Below are 22,177 nucleotides of genomic sequence, written 5' to 3'. Positions count from 1 at the left end.
TACTACTCCTCCATTATACTACTACTCCTCTATTATACTACTACTCCTCCATTATACTACTACTCTATTATACTACTACTCTATTATACTACTACTCCTCCTCCATTATACTACTCCTCCATTATACTACTACTCCATTATACTACTACTCCTCCATTATACTACTACTCTATTATACTACTCCTCCATTATACTACTACTCCTCCTCCATTATACTACTACTCTATTATACTACTACTCTATTATACTACTACTCCATTATACTACTCCTCCATTATACTACTACTCTATTATACTACTCCTCCATTATACTACTACTCCTCCTCCATTATACTACTACTACTCCTCCATTATACTACTACTCCTCCTCTATTATACTACTACTCCATTATACTACTACTCCATTATACTACTACTCCTCCTCCATTATACTACTACTCCTCCATTATACTACTACTCTATTATACTACTACTCTATTATACTACTACTACTCCTCCATTATACTACTACTCTATTATACTACTACTCTATTATACTACTACTCCTCCTCCATTATACTACTACTCTATTATACTACTACTCCTCCTCCATTATACTACTACTCTATTATACTACTACTCCTCCTCCATTATACTACTACTCTATTATACTACTACTCTATTATACTACTACTCTATTATACTACTCCTCCATTATACTACTACTCTATTATACTACTACTCCTCCTCCATTATACTACTACTCCTCCATTATACTACTACTCTATTATACTACTACTCTATTATACTACTACTCCTCCTCCATTATACTACTACTCCTCCATTATACTACTACTCTATTATACTACTCCTCCATTATACTACTACTCCTCCTCCATTATACTACTACTCCATTATACTACTACTCCATTATACTACTACTCCATTATACTACTACTCCATTATACTACTACTCTATTATACTACTCCTCCATTATACTACTACTCCTCCTCCATTATACTACTCCTCCATTATACTACTACTCTATTATACTACTACTCTATTATACTACTACTCCATTATACTACTCCTCCATTATACTACTACTCCATTATACTACTACTCCTCCTCCATTATACTACTACTCCTCCTCCATTATACTACTCCTCCATTATACTACTACTCCTCCTCCATTATACTACTCCTCCATTATACTACTACTCTATTATACTACTACTCCTCCTCCATTATACTACTACTCTATTATACTACTACTCCTCCTCCATTATACTACTCCTCCATTATACTACTACTCCTCCATTATACTACTACTCCTCCATTATACTACTACTCCCCCATTATACTACTACTCCTCCATTATACTACTACTCCTCCATTATACTACTACTCTATTATACTACTACTCCTCCTCCATTATACTACTACTCCTCCATTATACTACTACTCCTCCATTATACTACTACTCCTCCATTATACTACTACTCCCCCATTATACTACTACTCCTCCATTATACTACTACTCCTCCATTATACTACTACTCTATTATACTACTCCTCCATTATACTACTCCTCCATTATACTACTACTCCATTATACTACTACTCCTCCTCCATTATACTACTACTCCTCCATTATACTACTACTCCTCCATTATACTACTACTCCTCCATTATACTACTACTCCTCCATTATACTACTACTCCTCCATTATACTACTACTCCTCCATTATACTACTACTCCTCCATTCTACTACTCCTCCATTATACTACTACTCCATTATACTACTACTCCTCCATTATACTACTACTCCTCCATTATACTACTCCTCCATTATACTACTACTCCTCCATTATACTACTACTCCTCCATTATACTACTACTCCTCCATTATACTACTACTCCTCCATTCTACTACTCCTCCATTATACTACTACTCCTCTATTATACTACTACTCCTCCATTATACTACTACTCCTCCATTCTACTACTCCTCCATTATACTACTACTCCTCTATTATACTACTCCTCCATTATACTACTCCTCCATTATACTACTACTCCCCCATTATACTACTCCTCCATTATACTACTACTCCCCCATTATACTACTACTCCCCCATTATACTACTACTCCTCCTCCATTATACTACTACTCCTCCTCCATTATACTACTACTCCTCCATTATACTACTACTCCCCCATTATACTACTACTCCTCCTCCATTATACTACTACTCCTCCTCCATTATACTACTACTCCTCCATTATACTACTACTCCTCCATTATACTACTACTCCTCCTCCATTATACTACTACTCCATTATACTACTCCTCCTCCATTATACTACTACTCCTCCATTATACTACTACTCCTCCATTATACTACTACTCCTCCTCCATTATACTACTACTCCTCCATTATACTACTACTCCTCCATTATACTACTACTCCTCCTCCATTATACTACTACTCCCCCATTATACTACTACTCCTCCTCCATTATACTACTACTCCTCCTCCATTATACTACTACTCCTCCATTATACTACTACTCCTCCATTACACTACTCCTCCATTATACTACTACTCTATTATACTACTACTCCATTATACTACTACTCCTCTATAATACTACTCCTCCATTATACTACTACTCTATTATACTACTCCTCCATTATACTACTACTCCTCTATTATACTACTACACCATTATACTACTACTCTATTATACTACTATTCTATTACACTACTCCTCCATTATACTACTACTCCTCCTCCATTATACTACTACTCCTCCATTACACTACTCCTCCATTATACTACTACTCCTCCATTATACTACTACTCTATTATACTACTACTCCATTATACTACTACTCCTCTATTATACTCCTCCTCCATTATACTACTACTCTATTATACTACTCCTCCATTATACTACTACTCTATTATACTACTACTCCATTATACTCCTCCATTATACTACTCCTCCTCCATTATACTACTACTCCTCCATTATACTACTACTCCTCCATTATACTACTACTCCATTATACTACTACTCCTCCATTATACTACTACTCCTCCTCCATTATACTACTACTACTCCTCCATTATACTACTACTCCTCCTCCATTATACTACTACTCCTCCTCCATTATACTACTGCTCCTCCTCCATTATACTACTACTCCTCCTCCATTATACTACTGCTCCTCCTCCATTATACTACTACTCCTCCTCCATTATACTACTACTCCTCCATTATACTACTACTACTACTCCATTATACTACTACTCCTCCATTATACTACTACTACTACTCCATTATACTACTACTCCATTATACTACTCCTCCATTATACTACTCCTCCATTATACTACTACTCCATTATACTACTACTCCATTATACTACTACTCCTCCTCCATTATACTACTACTCCTCCTCCATTATACTACTACTCCTCCATTACACTACTACTACTCCTCCATTATACTCCTCCTCCATTATACTACTACTCCATTATACTCCTCCATTATACTACTACTCCTCCATTATACTACTCCTCCATTACACTACTCCTCCATTCTACTACCTCTCCATTATACTACTACTACTACTCCATTATACTACTACTCCATTATACTACTACTCCATTATATTACAGCAAATGCATACCTATGTTATAATGCATACATACATACATACATAATTTATACATATGTTATAACATGCTTATGTCTTATGTTATATTACATACATATGATATAATGCATACATGTTATAATGCATAGATATGTTATAATGCATACATATGTTATAATGCATACATATGTTATAATGCATACATATGTTATAATGCATGCTTATGTTATAATGCATACATATGTTATAATACATACATATGATATAATGCAGACATGTTATAATGCATACATATGTTATAATGCATGTCTATATGTTTTAATGCATGCTTAGGTTATAACCAAAGAGAATATAAACTGTGGCATACACAATGAATCAGCACGGAGGAGAGAGAGAGGGGAGAAAGAGAGAAGAGAAGAGAAGAGAGAGAAAATAAGATATGCCCAGTGTCTTTAGTGCTTCTTGTTACCAAGTCACCTTCCAACGCTCTCCATTTTTTATGAGTTTTCTCCTCTTTTACCCTTCTCTTCTCCAGCCTTGGCTCTTGCCAAAAGTACTGCACTTATCTAGGGAATGGGGTCTGGAACTGTGCCAGAACTCTAGAACTGGGCCAGAACTATAGAACTGGGCCGTTCCCTGTCCAGATATAGAAGTATCATATCACTGTCCCCCCCAAGGTGTCTGGAAACAGAAGACAAAGGGTTGTGAGACATGGGTTTGATTTTAGACACATTGAAAGTGGGATGTATACAGAGGGTACAGGGCAACAGAAGACAAACAGCAGAGGGGCATAATTACCTTGGAGATAGGGAAAGCGCCGATAAAACGGGGGGAAAGTTTGCAGGTAGATCCCGGTTGGACAGCCATACCTTCTGCCCGAGACGATCCTGGGGAGCCCGGGGTCCGGTGGCAGTCCGCTTGTTGTCGGAACCTGGAGGTGGTCTTGAGAAGGGCTGACTTGGCTTCCAGGTACGACGACAGCAGCCAGTGGACAGACATCTGGGCCAAAGGTATGCAGACCTCTTCCTCAGAGAAGATTGGGGACTGATAGCCCAGGGAACACTCAAAGGGCGAGAGTTCCATGGAAGAGCAAGGAAGGGGGTTGCAGGCGTATTCGACTCACACTAGTTGCTGGCTCCAGGTGGTGGGATGGTGGGTGGTGGGACCCGAAAGACAGGGTGGCCGACGACCCAATGAGCGTGCAGAACGCCTTCCAGAAACGGTACGAGAACTGAGGACTCCGTCGGAGACCATGTCCACCGGGAATCCATGGATCCCGAAGATGTGCTGCACCATGAGCTGGGCCGCCTCTTTGACAGAGGGTAGCTTGGGGAGAGGGATGAAGTTGGTGGCTTTGGAAAACCAATCCACTACTGTCAGGATGGCGGTGTTGCCATCAGACGAGGGGAGACCCGTGACTCAGTCCAGGGATATGTGAGACCAGGGACGGTGAGGGACAGACAGTGGTTGAAGAAGACCAGCCAGAGCTTGCCGAGGAGTCTTGTTCTGCGCACAGACCGTGCAGGTGGTGATGAATGCGGAGACGTTTGGGACCATGGTAGGCCACCAAAAGCATTGTCGCACAAAGTTCAGGGACCAATCGGAGCCCTGGTGGCAAGCAAGCCTTGAGGAGTGGGCCCACTCCAGGACCAAGGAGTGGACAATGTCAGGCACAAACATCTGGTTATCTGGGCGGCCACGGGGGGCGTGGTTCGGGTGGGAACTCTGCGCTTCACGGACCTGCTTCCAGCTGAGTGCCGTCGCCAGAAACGAGGTGGGAAGGATGATCTCGGGGTCCGAGGGTGTAGCCGCGGGGCTATAGCAGCCGCGGGGCTATAGCAGCATGACGGCACATCTGGCTTGATGTTCTTGGTCGGTAGGAGAGGGAGAAGTTGAACCGGGGGAAGAGCAGGGCCCACCTAGCTTGCTTGGAATGGAGACGCTTGGCGGTGCGGAGATATTCCAGGTTAATGTGGTCGGTCCACACAATGAATGGATGATCCCAGGAAACCTTGCAGCTGCACCCTTGGTCGTACGCTGGGGCCAATCCACCACCGCTTTCACCTTCCCGGGATCCATCTGTACACTCCCTGCAGTGATGATGTAGCCCAGGAAGGGGATGGAATTTTAACTTTTCCGCTTTCACAAAAAGCTGGTTCTCCAGGTGGCGTTGGAGAATCTGTTGGACGAAGAGCATGTGTTCTTGGGCCGAGCGAGAGAAGATGAGGATGTCATCGAGGTAGACGAACCGGTTCAACATGTCGCAGAGCCTGGAACACAGCTTGGGCATTGGCAAGGCCAAATGGCATGACCAGATACTCGTAGTGACCGCTGGCCTTGTTGAAGGCAGTCTTTCACTCGTCCCCTTCCTGTATCCGCACCAGGTGGTAGGCGTTCCGTAGGTCCAGCTTGAAGGCCGAGGAGATGAGTGATAGCGTTTTTTCACTGTGATGTCGTTAACCTTTCTAACGCAGGCGTTCCGCTAGCGGAACCCCTCGACACCTTGTTAACTTTTAAGGGATAAGGGGCAGCATTTTCACTTTGGATGAATTGCGTGCCCATAGTGAACTGCCTCCTACTCTGTCCCAGATGCTAATATATGCATATTATTACCATTGGATAGAAAACACGCTGAAGTTTCTAAAACTGTTTGAATTATGTATGTGAGTATAACAGAACTCAAATGGCAGGCAAACTTCCAAACAGGAATTGGAAATTCTGGGCTGGTTGATTTTCAATTCATCGCCTATTCACATCCCAGTAAGATATGGATCTGTTCGCATTTCCTACGCCTTCCACTAGATGTCAACAGTCAGTAGAACGTGGAATGAAGGCTCTAGTGTGATGTGGGGCAGATGGCAGCTATTTGAGTCAGTGGTCTGGCAGAATGCCAGTTCCTGGTCAGGCGCATTACTCATGATATCGCCATGCGTTCCATTACTCTGTAGGCAAAAACGAATGCTCCGGTTGGAAAGTTATTGGATATACAGTGGGGCAAAAAAGTATTTAGTCAGCCACCAATTGTGCAAGTTCTCCCACTTCAAAAGATGAGAGAGGCCTGTAATTTTCATCATATGACAGACAAAATGAGAAAAAAAATCCAGAAAATCACATTGTAGGATTTTTTTATGAATTTATTTGCAAATTATGGTGGAAAATAAGTATTTGATCACCTACAAACAAGCAAGATTTCTGGCTCTCACAGACCTGTAACTTATTCTTTAAGAGGCTCCTCTGTCCTCCACTCGTTACCTGTATTAATGGCACCTGTTTGAACTTGTTATCAGTATAAAAGACACCTGTCCACAACCTCAAACAGTCACACTCCAAACTCCACTATGGCCAAAACTGGCCTGAAACTTCAGAGTGTTTTCTATCCAATACTACTAATAATTTGCATATATTAGCATCTGGGACAGATGCTGGTGTGGCTATTCATCCTAAAGTGAAAATGTTGCCCCCTATCCCAAGCAGGTTAAGGCCCCGGTAGTCGATGCACGGGCGCGGGGTTCTGTCCTTCTTCTCCACAAAGAAGAACCCTGCCCCAGCAGGGGAGGCAGAAGGATGGATGAACCCTGCAGCTATGGAGTCCTCAATGTAGGTCTCCATAGCCTTGGTTTCCAGACCCGGCAAAGACACAGTACAGTCGTCACCGGGGCAGAGTGGTGCCTGGGAGAAGATAAATTCCGCAGTCATATGGTCAGTGCGGCAGAAGCGAAGTGGTCCGAACCTTACTGAACACCTTTCGGAGGTCCTGGTACTCCGTGGGAATGGAGGAGAGGTCCGGGGCAACTTCCGAGCCCACAGGAAGACGTGCGCTGACTTCAGACAATTGGTGTGGCAGAATGGGCTCCAGCGCATAATGGCACCAGCAGTCCAGTCTATGATGGGATTGTGTTGCTGGAGCAAAGAGAATCCCAGTACCACGGGAACCGGAGGAGACTTAATCAGCATAAATTGGATTGCCTCGCTGTGCTTCCCTGACACCCGAGTGGTATTGTGAGTGACCCGTCCATGGGAATGGAGAGGGGCTGAGTGGGGATGCCCAGCTCGGAGGCCAGGGTAGCAAACAAAAAACTCTCATCGGCCCCAGAGTTTGTGTACCCAGAGAAATTTCTACTGGTTCCCCAGAGCAGGATGGCATGGAAAGGGGTGCGAGTAAGGGGAGAGGAAAAGTTCTCTATAAGACCCACCAGAGTACTCACCCCTTCTTGATGAGACCGGTTTGAGAATGGGAAATTAGCTACGAAATATCCCGTAGCTCCACAATATAGACAGCTCTGGGTGTGGAGTCAACGTATGCGCTCAGCCGGAGTCAATTTAGTCCTGCCTAGGTGCCTGGACTCTGAAGGAGGCGAGTCAGCAACCCTGGGTGATTCCCGAGAGAACTCGGGGGGCGTCGGGTTCACTCTGACAGACTTCAAGGGTCTCCGGGATTCTTCGGAGGCAAGGTGGGATTCGAGGGCGAACAAGGGCGACAAGGCACAGATTATCTTCTACATTCTCGATGCCGCCCATCGATCCGGATGGTCAAGGCTATGAGGGAGTCAAGGTCCATGGGTAGTTCCCGGGCTGCAAGCTCATCTTTGACCACCTCTGATAATAATGGATTCCAGGCACTCTCAGCTACCAACGTGCGAAAATACACTGCCTAGTCTGCCATACTACGGGAGTCTTGACGTAGTCTTGGAGCAGCTTACGAGCAGCCTCTCTCCTGTGCAACCAAGAATCAAAAACCTTCCGAACTTCCGTCACAAACTCCTCCAGATTGAGGCAGATGGCGGACTATTGCTCCCACACCTCCCTGGCTCAGGTGAGTGCCCTCCCGGACATCAGCGTTATGATGTACGCTATCCTCGAGCGGTCCGAGGGGAACAAAGAAGGCTGCAGCTCAAAATTGCCGAGGCACTGGGAGAGAAAAGCCTGGCAGGTTCCGAAATCTCCAGTGTAGCACTCTGGAGGAGGTAAGTGTGGTTTTCGGGACACTGGGGTAGGCTGGGAGATTATGGGTGTGACCCGCTGCCCAGTGGGGAATCCGTGGAATTGCTCCAGCAAAGTCTTGCACTCCTGGTCATGGCAGTTTGCCAGGGTATGGAGTCCCTCCATAAGAATTTGCAGTACATCCCCGAAAATTAGCTAATTTAAAGCCACAGTACCCAAATTTGCCACTAGATGAAAACATAGGAAAATATAATACTTAAGTACAGTTATAAGAACATTTATAATTGTCATGGAAACACTAGTCAGACCCTTATGTGTATAATTATATTCTTTACACAGAGATCGTATTACATTCTAATATTTAATTCTATGTTTGTTTTTTACACAGAGATCCTATTAAGTTAAAATATGTAGTAATCACTATTAAAATAGATAAACCAAGTCCTACCCAAAGGACAGTAGGCCGTCATTGTAAATAAGAATTTGTTCTTAACTGACTCAACTTCCGGCACTGACCGAGATGGCCGCCTCACTTTGCGTTCCTAGGAAACTATGCAATATATATATTTTTTTTATGTGTTATTTATTACATTGTTACCCCAGGAAATCTGAAGTCTTATTACATACAGCCGGGAGGAACTATTGGATATAAGAGCAACGTCAATTCACCAACATTACGACCAGGAATACGACTTTCCTGAAGCAGATCCTCTGTTTGGTCCACCACCCGGGACAATGGATTGAATCCCAACCGTTGACCCAAAACAACAGTGCCGCAGAAGGGGCAGACGGAGCGGTCTTCTGGTCAGGCACCGTAGACGGGCACATCGCCCACCGCTCCCGAGCATACTACTCGCCAATGTCCAGTCTCTTGACAACAAGGTAGACGAAATCCGAGCAAGGGTTGCCTTCCAGAGAGACATCAGAGATTGTAACATTCTTTGTTTCACGGAAACATGGCTCACTCGAGACACGCTATCTGAGTCGGTACAGCCACCTGGTTTCTTCACGCATCGCACCGACTGAAACAAACATCTCTCTGGTAAGAAGAAGGGCGGGTGTGTATGCCTTATGATTAATGAGACGTGGTGTGATCATAACAACATACAGGAACTCAAGTCCTTTTGTTCACCTGACCTAGAATTCCTAACAATCAAATGCCGACCGCATTATCTACCAAGAGAATTCTCTTCGATCATAATAACAGTCATGTATATCCCCCCCAAGCAGACACATCGACGGCCCTGAAAGAACTTCATTTGACTCTAAACTGGAAACCACATATCCTGAGGCTGCATTTATTGGAACTGGGGATTTTAACAAGGCTAATCTGATAACAAGGCTCCCTAAATTTGATCAGCATATCGAATGCGCTGGGCTGGCAAAACCCGGTATCATTGTTATTCTATCTTCCGCGAAGCATATTAAGCCCTCCCCGTCCTCCTTTCGGAAAATCTGACCAATACTCAATTTTGTTGCTCCCAGCCTATAGACAGAAACTAAAACAGGAAGCGCCTGTGCTCAGGTCTGTTCAACGTTCTGTTCTGTCCGAAGAAATCGGATTCCACTCTTCAAGATTGCTTCGATCACATAGACTGGGATATGTTCCGCATAGCGTCGGACAATAACATTGATGAATACGCTGATTCGGTGAGCGAGTTCATTAGCAAGTGCATCGGTGATGTTGTACCCACAGCATCTATTAAAACATTCCTGAACTAGAAACCATGGATTGATGGCAGCATTCGCACAAAACTGAAAGCGCGAACCACTACTTTTAATCAGGGAAAGGTGACTGGAAACATGACCGAATACAAACAGTGTAGCTATTCCCTCCGCAAGGCAATCAAACAAGCTAAGCGTCAGTATAGAGACAAAGTAGAGTTGCAATTCAACGGCTCAGACACGAGAGGAATATGGCAGGGTCTACAGTCAATCACAGACTATAAAAGGAAAACCAGCCCCGTCGCGGACCACAATGTCTTGCTCCCAGACAGACTAAACAACTTATTTGCTCGCTTTGAGGACAATACAGTGCCTCTGACACAACCCGCTACCAAAACCTGTGGGCTCTCCTTCACTGCAGCCAACGTGAGTAAAACATTTAAACATGTTAACCCTCGCAAGGCTGCCTCCCCAGCTGCGTCCTCAGAGCATGCGCAGACCAGCTGGCTGGTGTGTTTACGGACATATTCAATCGATCCTTAACCCAGTCTGCCACCATTGTTCCTGTTCCCAAGAAAGCGAGGGTAAGTAACTGAGCTAAATGACTATCGCCCCTTAGCACTCACTTCCGTTATCATGAAGTGCTTTGAGAGACTAGTCAAGGACCATATCACCTCCACTCTACCTGACACCCTAGAACCAGTCCAATTTGCTTACTGCCCCAATAGGTCCACAGACGACGCAATCACACTGCACACTTCCCTAACCCATCTGGACAAGAGGAATACCTATGCGAGAATGCTGTTCATTGACTACAGCTCGGCATTTACCACTATAGTACCCTCCAAACTCGTCATCAAGCTCGAGACCCTGGATCTCGACCCTGCCCTGTGCAACTGGGTCCTTGACTTCATGACGGGCCGTCCCCAGGTGGTGATGGTGGGTAACAACATCTACATCCAGCTTATTCTCAACACTGGGACCCCACAAGGGTGCGTTCTCAGCCTTCTCCTGTACTCCCTGTTCACCCATGACTGTGTGGCCACGCACGCCTCCAACTCAATCATCAAGTTTGCAGACGACACTACAGTTGTACGTACTGTCAGGAGGCTGAAGAAATGTGTCTTGTCACCAAAAACACTCAAACTTTTACAGATGCACAATCGAGAGCATCCTGTCGGGCTGTATCACCGCCTGGTACGGCAACTGCTCCGCCCACAACCGTAAGGCTCTCCAGAGGGTAGTGAGGTCTGCACAACGCATCACCGGGGGAAAACTACCTGCCCTCCAGAACACCTACACCACCCGATGTCACAGGAAGGCCATAAAGATCATCAAGGACAATAACCACCTGAGCCACTGCCTCTTCACCCTGCTGTCATCCAGAAGGCGAGGTCAGTACAGGTGCATCAAAGCTGGGACCGAGAGACTGAAAAACAGCTTCTAGCTCAAGGCCATCAGACTGTTAAACAGCCATCACTAACATTGAGTGGCTGCTGCCAACATACTGACTCAACTCTAGCCACTTTAATAATGGAAAAATGTATGTAATCAATGTATCACTAGCCACTTTAAACAATGCCACTTTATATAATGTTTACATACCCTACATTACTCATCTCATATGTATATACTGTACTGTATACCATCTACTACATCTTGCCTATGCCGTTCAGCCATCCCTCATCTATATATTTACATGTACAAATTCTTATTCATTCCTTTACACTTGTGTGTATAAGGTAGTTGTTGTGAAATTGTTAGGTTAGATTACTCGTTGGTTATTACTGCATGGTCGGAACTAGGAGCACAAGCATTTTGCTACACTCGCATTAGCATCTGCTAACCATGTGTATGTGACAAATATCATTTGATTTGATTTGACTTACCTAGTTAAAATAAAGGTTACATTTTTTAAAAGAAGTCCCACCCAACAGTACAGTACAGCCAACCAGGCAAGATATAACCCCACCCACTTTGCCAAAGCACAGCCCCCACACCACTAGAGGGATATCTTCAACCACCAACTTACCATCCTGAGACAAGGCTGAGTGTTGCCCACAAAGGTCTCCCCCACGGTACGAACCCGAGAGGGCGCAAGTCCAGACAGGAAGTTCACCTCAATCACCTCAACCCACTCAAGTTGAGAATAGCAAAAGAAAATCTGTCATGACGTGATGCACTCCTCCAAGGGACCACAAGGAGAAGCACTAGCAAGCCAGTGACTCAGCCCCCGTAATAGGGTCAGAGGCAGAGAATCCCCGTAATGGCAATCAATAATCAATGAACAGCAGTGTAATGGTGGTACTACATCTAATCAATAATAATTTTAGCAGCAGTGTACACACACACACACACACACACATGTAACGGGCCTCCTCCACAACACCAGCTGCCTCTGATGCTCTAAATGATTTGGTTCTCCTGTGATGGTGCCAGCGAGGCAGGATGTGTTGCTTTACTGTTGGTTCTCCTGTGATGGTGCCAGCGAGGCAGGATGTGTTGCTTTACTGTTGGTTCTCCTGTGATGGTGCCAGCGAGGCAGGATGTGTTGCTTTACCGTTGGTTCTCCTGTGATGGTGCCAGCGAGGCAGGATGTGTTGCTTTACCGTTGGTTCTCCTGTGATGGTGCCAGCGAGGCAGGATGTGTTGCTTTACTGTTGGTTCTCCTGTGATGGTGCCCGAGAGGCAGGATGTGTTGCTTTACTGTTGGTTCTCCTGTGATGGTGCCAGTGAGGCAGGATGTGTTGCTTTACCGTTGGTTCTCCTGTGATGGTGCCAGCGAGGCAGGATGTGTTGCTTTACCGTTGGTTCTCCTGTGATGGTGCCAGAGAGGCAGGATGTGTTGCTTTACCGTTGGTTCTCCTGTGATGGTGCCAGTGAGGCAGGATGTGTTGCTTTACTGTTGGTTCTCCTGTGATGGTGCCAGCGAGGCAGGATATGTTGCTTTACCGTTGGTTCTCCTGTGATGGTGCCAGCGAGGCAGGATGTGTTGCTTTACCGTTGGTTCTCCTGTGATGGTGCCAGCGAGGCAGGATGTGTTGCTTTACCGTTGGTTCTCCTGTGATGGTGCCAGCGAGGCAGGATGTGTTGCTTTACCGTTGGTTCTCCTGTGATGGTGCCAGAGAGGCAGGATGTGTTGCTTTACCGTTGGTTCTCCTGTGATGGTGCCAGTGAGGCAGGATGTGTTGCTTTACTGTTGGTTCTCCTGTGATGGTGCCAGCGAGGCAGGATATGTTGCTTTACCGTTGGTTCTCCTGTGATGGTGCCAGCGAGGCAGGATGTGTTGCTTTACCGTTGGTTCTCCTGTGATGGTGCCAGCGAGGCAGGATGTGTTGCTTTACCGTTGGTTCTCCTGTGATGGTGCCAGAGAGGCAGGATGTGTTGCTTTACCGTTGGTTCTCCTGTGATGGTGCCAGCGAGGCAGGATGTGTTGCTTTGTAGAGGAAAGATAGCCCACAGTGAACTAAACATAGTGTGTGCGTGAGTGCATGCGTGTGTGTGCTTGTTTGCATCCTGTGTGAATTAATTGGTAGTTGCATGGCAGTAATAATGACATGGTCGTGGGTTCAATTCCTGTTGGGGCCATTTTATATTAAAATGAAAACACTCTCTGTGTTGTTAGTCAGTTTGGATTTACCATGTAAATATTGTATGCTAAACGTCATATCGTCTGCGTGTGCCCTGCAGGTACCAGATGCCATTATAAGGTGCCAGCGTGCGGGCATCACGGTGCGCATGGTGACAGGTGACAACATCAACACGGCCAGGGCCATCGCCATCAAGTGTGGCATCATCCACCCTGGAGAAGACTTCCTGTGTATCGACGGCAAGGAGTTCAACAGGAGGATCCGCAATGAGAAGGGAGAGGTACGCTGCAGCAGAGAGACAGAGACAGAGAAAGATGGAAGGACTGCTATAGATGGAAGGAACGCAGTTTGGAAACCTACCAAAAAACAATTAGTCAACAACAAATTCAATCCCTTCTAGACAATTTCCTGGGTAAAACGTTCCACTGCAATAGTGAAGGTGTAAACTTGGCAGTAGAAAATCTTAACAGTATATTTGACCTCTCAGCTTCCCTATCAAATCTCAAAATCTCAAACAGAAAACCAAAGAAAATGAACTACAATGACAAATGGTTTGATGAAGAATGCAAAAATCTAAGAAAGAAATGTAGAAACCTGTCCAACCAAAAACATAGAGACCCAGAAAACCTGAGTCTACACCTTCACTATGGTGAATCACTAAAACAATACAGAAAAACACTACGGAAAAAGAAGGAACAGCACGTCAGAAATCAGCTCAATGTAATTGAAGAATCCATAGACTCTAACCACTTCTGGGAAAATTGGAAAACACTAAACAAACAACAACACGAAGAATTATCTATCCAAAATGGAGATGTATGGGTAAACCACTTCTCCAATCTTTTTGGCTCTATAACAAAGAATAAAGAGCAAAAACATATACATGATCAAATACAAAATCTTAGAATCAACTATTAAAGACTACCAGCCCCCACTGGATTCTCCAATTACATTGAACGAGTTACAGACCAAAATAAAACCCTCCAACCCAAAAAGGCCTGTGGTGTTGATGGTATCCTTAATGAAATCATCAAATATACAGACAACACATTCCAATTGGCTATACTAAAACTCTTTAACATCATCCTTAGCTCTGGCATCTTCCCCAATATTTGGAACCAAGGACTGATCACCTCAATCCACAAAAGTGGAGACAAATTTGACCCCAAAAACTACCGTGGAATATGCGTCAACAGTAACCTTGGGAAATACCTCTGCATTATCATTAACAGCAGACTCATAAATTTCCTCAATGAAAACAATGTACTGAGCAAATGTCAAATTGGCTTTTTACCAAATTACCGTACAACAGACCATGTATTCACCCTGCACACCCTAATTGACAACCAAACAAACCAAAACAAAGGCAAAGTCTTCTCATGCTTTGTTGATTTCAAAAAAGCCTTCGACTCAATTTGGCCTGAGGGTCTGCTATACAAACTGATGGAAAGTGGTGTTGGGGGTAAAACATACGACATTATAAAATCCATGTACCCAAACAACAAGTGTGCGGTTAAAATTGGCAAAAAACACACACATTTCTTCTCACAGGGCCGTGGGGTGAGACAGGGATGCAGCTTAAGCTCTTCAACATATATATCAACGAATTGGCGCGGGCACTAGAACAGTCTGCAGCACCTGGCCTCCCCCTGCTAGAAGACCTGGGCCCTGACAGTAAATCTCAGTAAGACCAAAATAATGGTGTTCCAAAAAAGGTCCAGTTGCCAGGACCACAAATACAAATTCCATCTAGACACTGTTGCCCTAGAGCACACAAAAAAACTATACATACCTCGACCTAAACATCAGCGCCACAGGTAACTTCCACAAAGCTGTGAATGATCTGAGAGACAAGGCAAGAAGGGCATTCTATGCCATCAAAAGGAACATACATTTCAACATACCAATTAGGATCTGGCTAAAAATACTTGAATCGGTTATAGTACCCATTGCCCTTTAGGGTTGTGAGGTCTGGGGTCCGCTCACCAACCAAGACTTCACAAAATGGGACAAACACCAAATTGAGACTGCATGCAGAATTCTGCAAAAATATCCTCCGTGTACAACGTAGAACACCAAATAATGCATGCAGAGCAGAATTAGGCCGATACCCACTAATTATCAAAATCCAGAAGAGAGCCGTTAAATTCTATAACCACCTAAAAGGAAGCGATTCCCAATCCTTCCATAACAAAGTCATCACCTACAGAGACATGAACCTGGGGAAGAGTCCCGTAAGCAAGCTGTCCTGGGGCTCTGTTCACAAACACACCCCACAGAGCCCCAGGACGGACAGAGGCACAATTAGACCCAACCAAATCATGAGAAAACAAAAAGATAATTACTTGACACATTGGAAAGAATTAACAAAAAAACAGAGCAAACTAGAATGCTATTTGGCCCTACACAGAGAGTACACAGCGGCAGAATACCTGACCACTGTGACTGACCCAAAATTAAGGAAAGCTTTGACTATGTACAGACTCAGTGAGCATAGCCTTGCTATTGAGAAAGGCCGCCGTAGACAGACCTGGCGCTCAAGAGACGACACTTTTTTTTGCCAATAAAGCCCCTTGAATTTAATTGAATTGACAGAGAGAGAGAAAGAGACAGAGAGAGAGAAAGAGAGAGAGGGAGAGAGACAGAGGGAGAGAGACAGAGGGAGAGAGACAGAGGGAGAGAGACAGAGGGAGAGAGACAGAGACAGAGAGAGGGAGAGAGACAGAGGGAGAGAGACAGAGAGAGAGACAGAGAGAGAGAGAGAGAGAGAGAGAGAGACAGAGAGAGAGAGACAGAGAGAGAGACAGAGAGAGAGACAGAGAGAGAGACAGAGGGAGAGAGACAGAGAGAGAGTGAGAAAGAGAGACAGAGAGAGAGACAGAGGGAGAGAGACAGAGAGAGAGAGAGAGAAATACAGAGAGAGACAGAGAAAGAGACAGAGAGAGAGTGAGAGAGAAAGAGACAGAGAGAGAGTGAGAAAGAGAGAGACAGAGAGAGAGACAGTGAGCATAGCCTTGCTATTGAGAAAGGCCGCCGTAGGCAGACATGGCTCTCAAGAGAAGACAGGCTATGTGCTCACTGCCCACAAAATGAGGTGGAAACTGAGCTGCACTTCCTAACCTCCTGCCCAATGTATGACCATATTAGAGATACATATTTCCCTCAGATTACACAGATCCACAAAGAATTAGAAAACAATCAGATATTGATAAACTCCCATATCTACTGGGTGAAATTCCACAGTGTGCCATCACAGCAGCAAGATGTGTGACCTGTTGCCACGAGAAAAGGGCAACCAGTGAAGAACACACACCATTGTAAATACAACCCATATTTATGCTTATTTATTTTATCTTGTGTCCTTTAACCATTTGTACATTGTTAAAACACTGTATATATATATAATATGACATTTGTAATGTCTTTATTGTTTTGAAACTTCTGTATGTGTGATGTTTACTGTTATTTTTTATTGTGTTTCACTTTATATATTATCTACCTCACTTGCTTTGGCAATGTTAACACATTTTTCCCATGCCAATAAAGCCCTTGAATTGAATTGAATTGAATTGACAGAGGGAGAGAAACAGAGAGAGAGAGAAATACAGAGAGAGACAGAGAAAGAGACAGAGAGAGAGTGAGAAAGAGACAGAGAGCGAGAGACAGAGAGAGAGAGAGACAGAGAGAGTGAGAAAGAGACAGAGAGAGACAGAGAGCGAGAGACAGAGAGAGAGAGACAGAGAGAGAGTGAGAAAGAGACAGAGAGAGAAAGAGACAGAGAGCGAGATACAGAGAGAGAGAGAGAGACAGAGAGAGAGAGAGACAGAGAGAGTGAGAAAGAGACAGAGAGCGAGAGACAGAGAGAGAGAGAGAGACAGAGAGAGAAAGAGACAGAGAGCGAGAGAGAGCGAGAGACAGAGAGAGAGACAGAGAGAGAAAAGAGGTGCTCTTGTGCATCTCTCAGGTGAATCCAAAGAAAGACCCTCAGGTTCTGATAGATGAACAGAGATAAAAGACCTTAAGTTTCTGATAGATGTACATGTACCTTCTCCTCTGTAGGTTGAGCAGGAGCGCATGGACAAGGTGTGGCCTAAACTGCGAGTCCTGGCTAGATCCTCCCCTACTGATAAACACACACTGGTTAAAGGTGAGAGAGCGACCCCACTTCCACTCCTCTCTACTTTATTCTGTTCATCTGAACTGAACCCCTGTGTGTTGTCCTCCAGGCATCATAGACAGCTGCCTGACAGACCAGAGACAAGTGGTGGCGGTGACAGGAGACGGGACTAACGATGGACCAGCCCTGAAGAAGGCTGACGTGGGCTTTGCCATGGTAGGACCTGGGGCTGGAGGCATAATGTATCTACAATATATTACTATAGGACCTGGGGCTGGAGGCATAATGTATCTACCTACCTTATCTTACCATACTGTACTGTACTGCACCACAGCACACCACACCACAATACACGACCACCACAACAACACCCCAACACACCACAATACACCACACCACCACCACAACAACACCCCAACACACCACAATACACCACACCACCACCACAACAACACCCCAACACACCACAATACACCACAGCACCACCACAACAACACCCCAACACACCACAATACACCACCACCACAACAACACCCCAACACACCACAAGAATCAATCAATCAATCAAATGTATTTATAAAGCCCTTCTTACATCAGCTGATGTCTCAAAGTGCTGTACAGAAACCCAGCCTAAAACCCCAAACAGCAAGCAATGCAGGTGTAGAAGCACGGTGGCTAGGAAAAACTCCCCAGAAAGGCCAAAACCTAGGAAGAAACCTAGAGAGGAACCAGGCTATGTGGGGTGGCCAGTCCTCTTCTGGCTGTGCCGGGTGGAGATTATAACAGAACATGGCCAAGATGTTCAAATGTTCATAAATGACCAGCAGGGTCAAATAATAATAATCACAGTAGTTGTCGAGGGTGCAGCAAGTCAGCACCTCAGGAGTAAATGTCAGTTGGCTTTTCATAGCCGGTCATTAAGAGTATCTCTACCACTCCTGCTGTCTCTAGAGAGTTGAAAACAGCAGGTCTGGGACAGGTAGTACGTCCGGTGAACAGGTCAGGATTCCATAGCCGCAGGCAGAACAGTTGAAACTAGAGCAGCAGCACGGCCAGGTGGACTGGGGACAGCAAGGAGCCATCAGGCCAGGTAGTCCTGAGGCATGGTCCTAGGGCCCAGGTCCTCCGAGAGAAGAGAAAGAGAAAGAGAAAGAGAGAATTAGAGAATTAGAGAGAACATACTTAAATTCACACAGTACACCAGATAAGACAGGAGAAATACTCCAGATATAACAGACTGACCCTAGCCCCCCGACACATAAACTACTGCAGCATAAATACTGGAGGCTGAGACAGGAGGGGTCAGGAGACACTGTGGCCCCATCCGACGATACCCCCGGACAGGACCAAACAAGAAGGATATAACCCCACCCACTTTCCCAAAGCACAGCCCCCACACCAACACCATAGATGATAGTAACTCTCAAGTAGCTGATCCGTCATCAGTATTGTAGAGTAATTCTAATGTTAACGTAAAATTTGAATGGAGAAAGCTGTTCCTATCAGCATTGACACTTAGCTGGCTACAACTACTATGACAGATGTAGCATTACAGCTAGTTACAACTACTATGACAGATGTAGCATTACAGCTAGCTACAACTACAATGACAGATGTAGCATTACAGCTAGCTACAACTACTATGACAGATGTAGCATTATAGCTAGCTACAACTACTATGACAGATGTAGCATTACAGCTAGCTACAACTACTATGACAGATGTAGCATTACAGCTAGCTACAACTACTATGACAGATGTAGCATTACAGCTAGTTACAACTACTATGACAGATGTAGCATTACAGCTAGCTACAACTACTATGATTAATGTAGCATTACAGCTAACTACAACTACTATGATTCATGTAGCATTACAGCTAGCTACAACTACTATGACAACTGTAGCATTACAGCTAACTACAACTACTATGACAACTGTAGCATTACAGCTAGCTACAACTACTATGATTCATGTAGCATTACAGCTAACTACAACTACTATGATTAATTTAGCATTACAGCTAACTACAACTACTATGACAGATGTAGCATTACAACTACTATGACAGATGTAGCATTACAGCTAGCTACAACTACTATGACAGGTGTAGCATTACAGCTAGCTACAACTACTATGACAGATGTAGCATTACAGCTAACTACAACTACTATGACAGATGTAGCATTACAGCTAACTACAACTACTATGACAGATGTAGCATTACAGCTAACTACAACTACTATGACTCACTGTGGAATGGATCCATTGTTAGTAACCTTGAAATGTCCTGGTATAACCCAAGCAGCATCCTCATCACTACACTGTAACCCCACCAGCCCTGCTGTAGATACAGTGGAACAGGACTGCCCCCTAGTGGACAGATGGGATAAACACAATCGGAAATACTGTGACATTGCTTTTCAGGTCACTGCAATGCACATACAGTACAATATGATGGTGCTAGATTCACATATAAAATAAGGAATAACTAAATTATGTTTATTTCGTTATCTGAATCTCCATATCTGTAACTATATTTACATTTTTGGGATGAGTTTGCACACTTTTATTTCCCCAAATCAGAATAATGAATGACTAAATATTCGTACTTAGGTGATATTGTGATAGTATCTTCTATGACTGACAATCACAGCCGTCGTCGATAGTGATTACTTTGTGATGTGACGGAGGATACCTAACTTATTGCAATGTGTGCAGTACAGAGGAGCAGAGGACAGAGTCAGACAGTACACAGCAGTGCAGTAAATGTCTACATTTATATTCCTATTTATTAAAGATATATTAATTAATAAATATATTTACAGATGTTGGGGAACAATGTAGACGTGTTTACGTTTCTCCAAAACAGCACTAACTGTCTGTTTTTGTTTGTTCTCTCTCTTCAATAGCAGATGATTTCTGCTCTTTTGATGTTTCATGATCAGACAAGGAATCTTGTTTGGATGCACGCTGTGTTAAGAAGCAGTGCAGCTGGTTGGGTTGTGTATCGGAGGACGCATGACTTTCAACCTTCGTCTCCCCCGAGCCCGTACGGGAGTTGTAGCGATGAGACAAGATAGTAGCTACTACAACAATTGGATACCACGAAATTGGGGAGAAAAAGGGGTAAAATGTAAAAAGTCTCAAAGTCTATTCTCAATCACAACTTTATTTTGAATGACACATATTTTAGGCCAATAAGTGAAATTGAACAAACAATACAAAAATGGGAAAATGTAATGAGTCAAAACAAAACTGAGGCTACAGCGGAGGAAAGCTGAGGAAAGAAACACGTAGCTGGCTATTTCCAGATTATTCTAGCAATATGCAACCAACTACAACACATAGTAGCCTAGGCCTAAGAAAGGAGGAAAACATGGGATCAGATTATAGTGATTCAGTTCTGAGGACAGTAGAGTTGCTCTGCAGCCCATGATGACCATTCAACCATCACAAGACGAACAGCCAGCGAGGCTCCTTGACTGTCACCTGCTCTCTCTACGCACCTCAGCCCACAGACATGCTAACGTACACTACATGACCAAAAGTATGTGGACACCTGCTCTCTCTACGCACCTCAGCCCACAGACATGCTAACGTACACTACATGACCAAAAGTATGCTATAACAGCCTCCACTCTTCTGGGAAGTCTTTCCACTAGATGTAGGAACATTGCTGCTATAACAGCCTCCACTCTTCTGGGAAGTCTTTCCACTAGATGTTGGAACATTCCTGCTGGGACTTGCTTCCATTCAGCCACAAGAGCATTGTTGAGGTCGGGCACTGATGTTGGGCGATTAGGCCTGGCTCACAGTCGGCGTTCCAATTCATCCCAAATGTGTTCAATGGGGTTGAGGTCAGGGCTCTGTGCAGGCCAGTCAAGTTATTCTATGACCTTGCTTTTTGCACAGGAGCATTGTCATGCTGAAACAGGAAAGGGCCTTCTCCAAACTGTTGCCACAAAGTTGAAAGCACAGAATCGTCTAGAATATTGTTGAATGCTGTAGCATTGAGATGTCCCTTCACTGAAACTAAGGGGCCTAGCCTGAACCATTAAAAACAGCCCCAGACCTCATCCACCAAACTTTACAGTTGGCACTATGCATTGGGGCAGGTAGCGTTCATTTGGCTCCGCCCGTGGGATGGTGAAGTATGATTGGAGGCGAGCTTTACACCACTCATATGGTGATCTGAGGCTGGGTTTGCGG

The 22,177-nt window shown here is 44.4% G+C and overlaps 1 protein-coding gene and 1 long non-coding RNA gene across 8 annotated transcripts in view; one reads left to right on the top strand and one right to left on the bottom strand.

The window, feature by feature from the left end:
- LOC149976510 (uncharacterized) overlaps positions 1 to 22,177 on the bottom strand; it is a 989,396-nt gene that overhangs the window by 330,135 nt on the left and 637,084 nt on the right. The gene's annotated exons all lie outside the window — the stretch shown is intronic.
- Positions 1 to 22,177, top strand: part of LOC110504360 (plasma membrane calcium-transporting ATPase 2) — a 181,472-nt gene that overhangs the window by 125,411 nt on the left and 33,884 nt on the right. For all 7 annotated transcript variants that reach the window (XM_090206507.1, XM_090206509.1, XM_090206504.1 and 4 more), the window contains 3 exons: positions 13,949 to 14,128; positions 17,908 to 17,995; positions 18,075 to 18,181. In XM_090206507.1, the coding sequence (XP_090062633.1) occupies positions 13,949 to 14,128; positions 17,908 to 17,995; positions 18,075 to 18,181 (375 nt within the window). The remainder of the gene's footprint in view (positions 1 to 13,948; positions 14,129 to 17,907; positions 17,996 to 18,074; positions 18,182 to 22,177) is intronic.

Source organism: Oncorhynchus mykiss, chromosome 17 (genome assembly GCF_057628025.1).
Source record: "Oncorhynchus mykiss isolate SJ-2025 chromosome 17, ASM5762802v1, whole genome shotgun sequence".
Taxonomy (NCBI): Eukaryota; Metazoa; Chordata; class Actinopteri; order Salmoniformes; family Salmonidae; genus Oncorhynchus; species Oncorhynchus mykiss.
The sequence above is the reverse complement of the archived record's forward strand: the minus strand, read 5'-3'. Positions and strand labels throughout refer to the sequence as shown.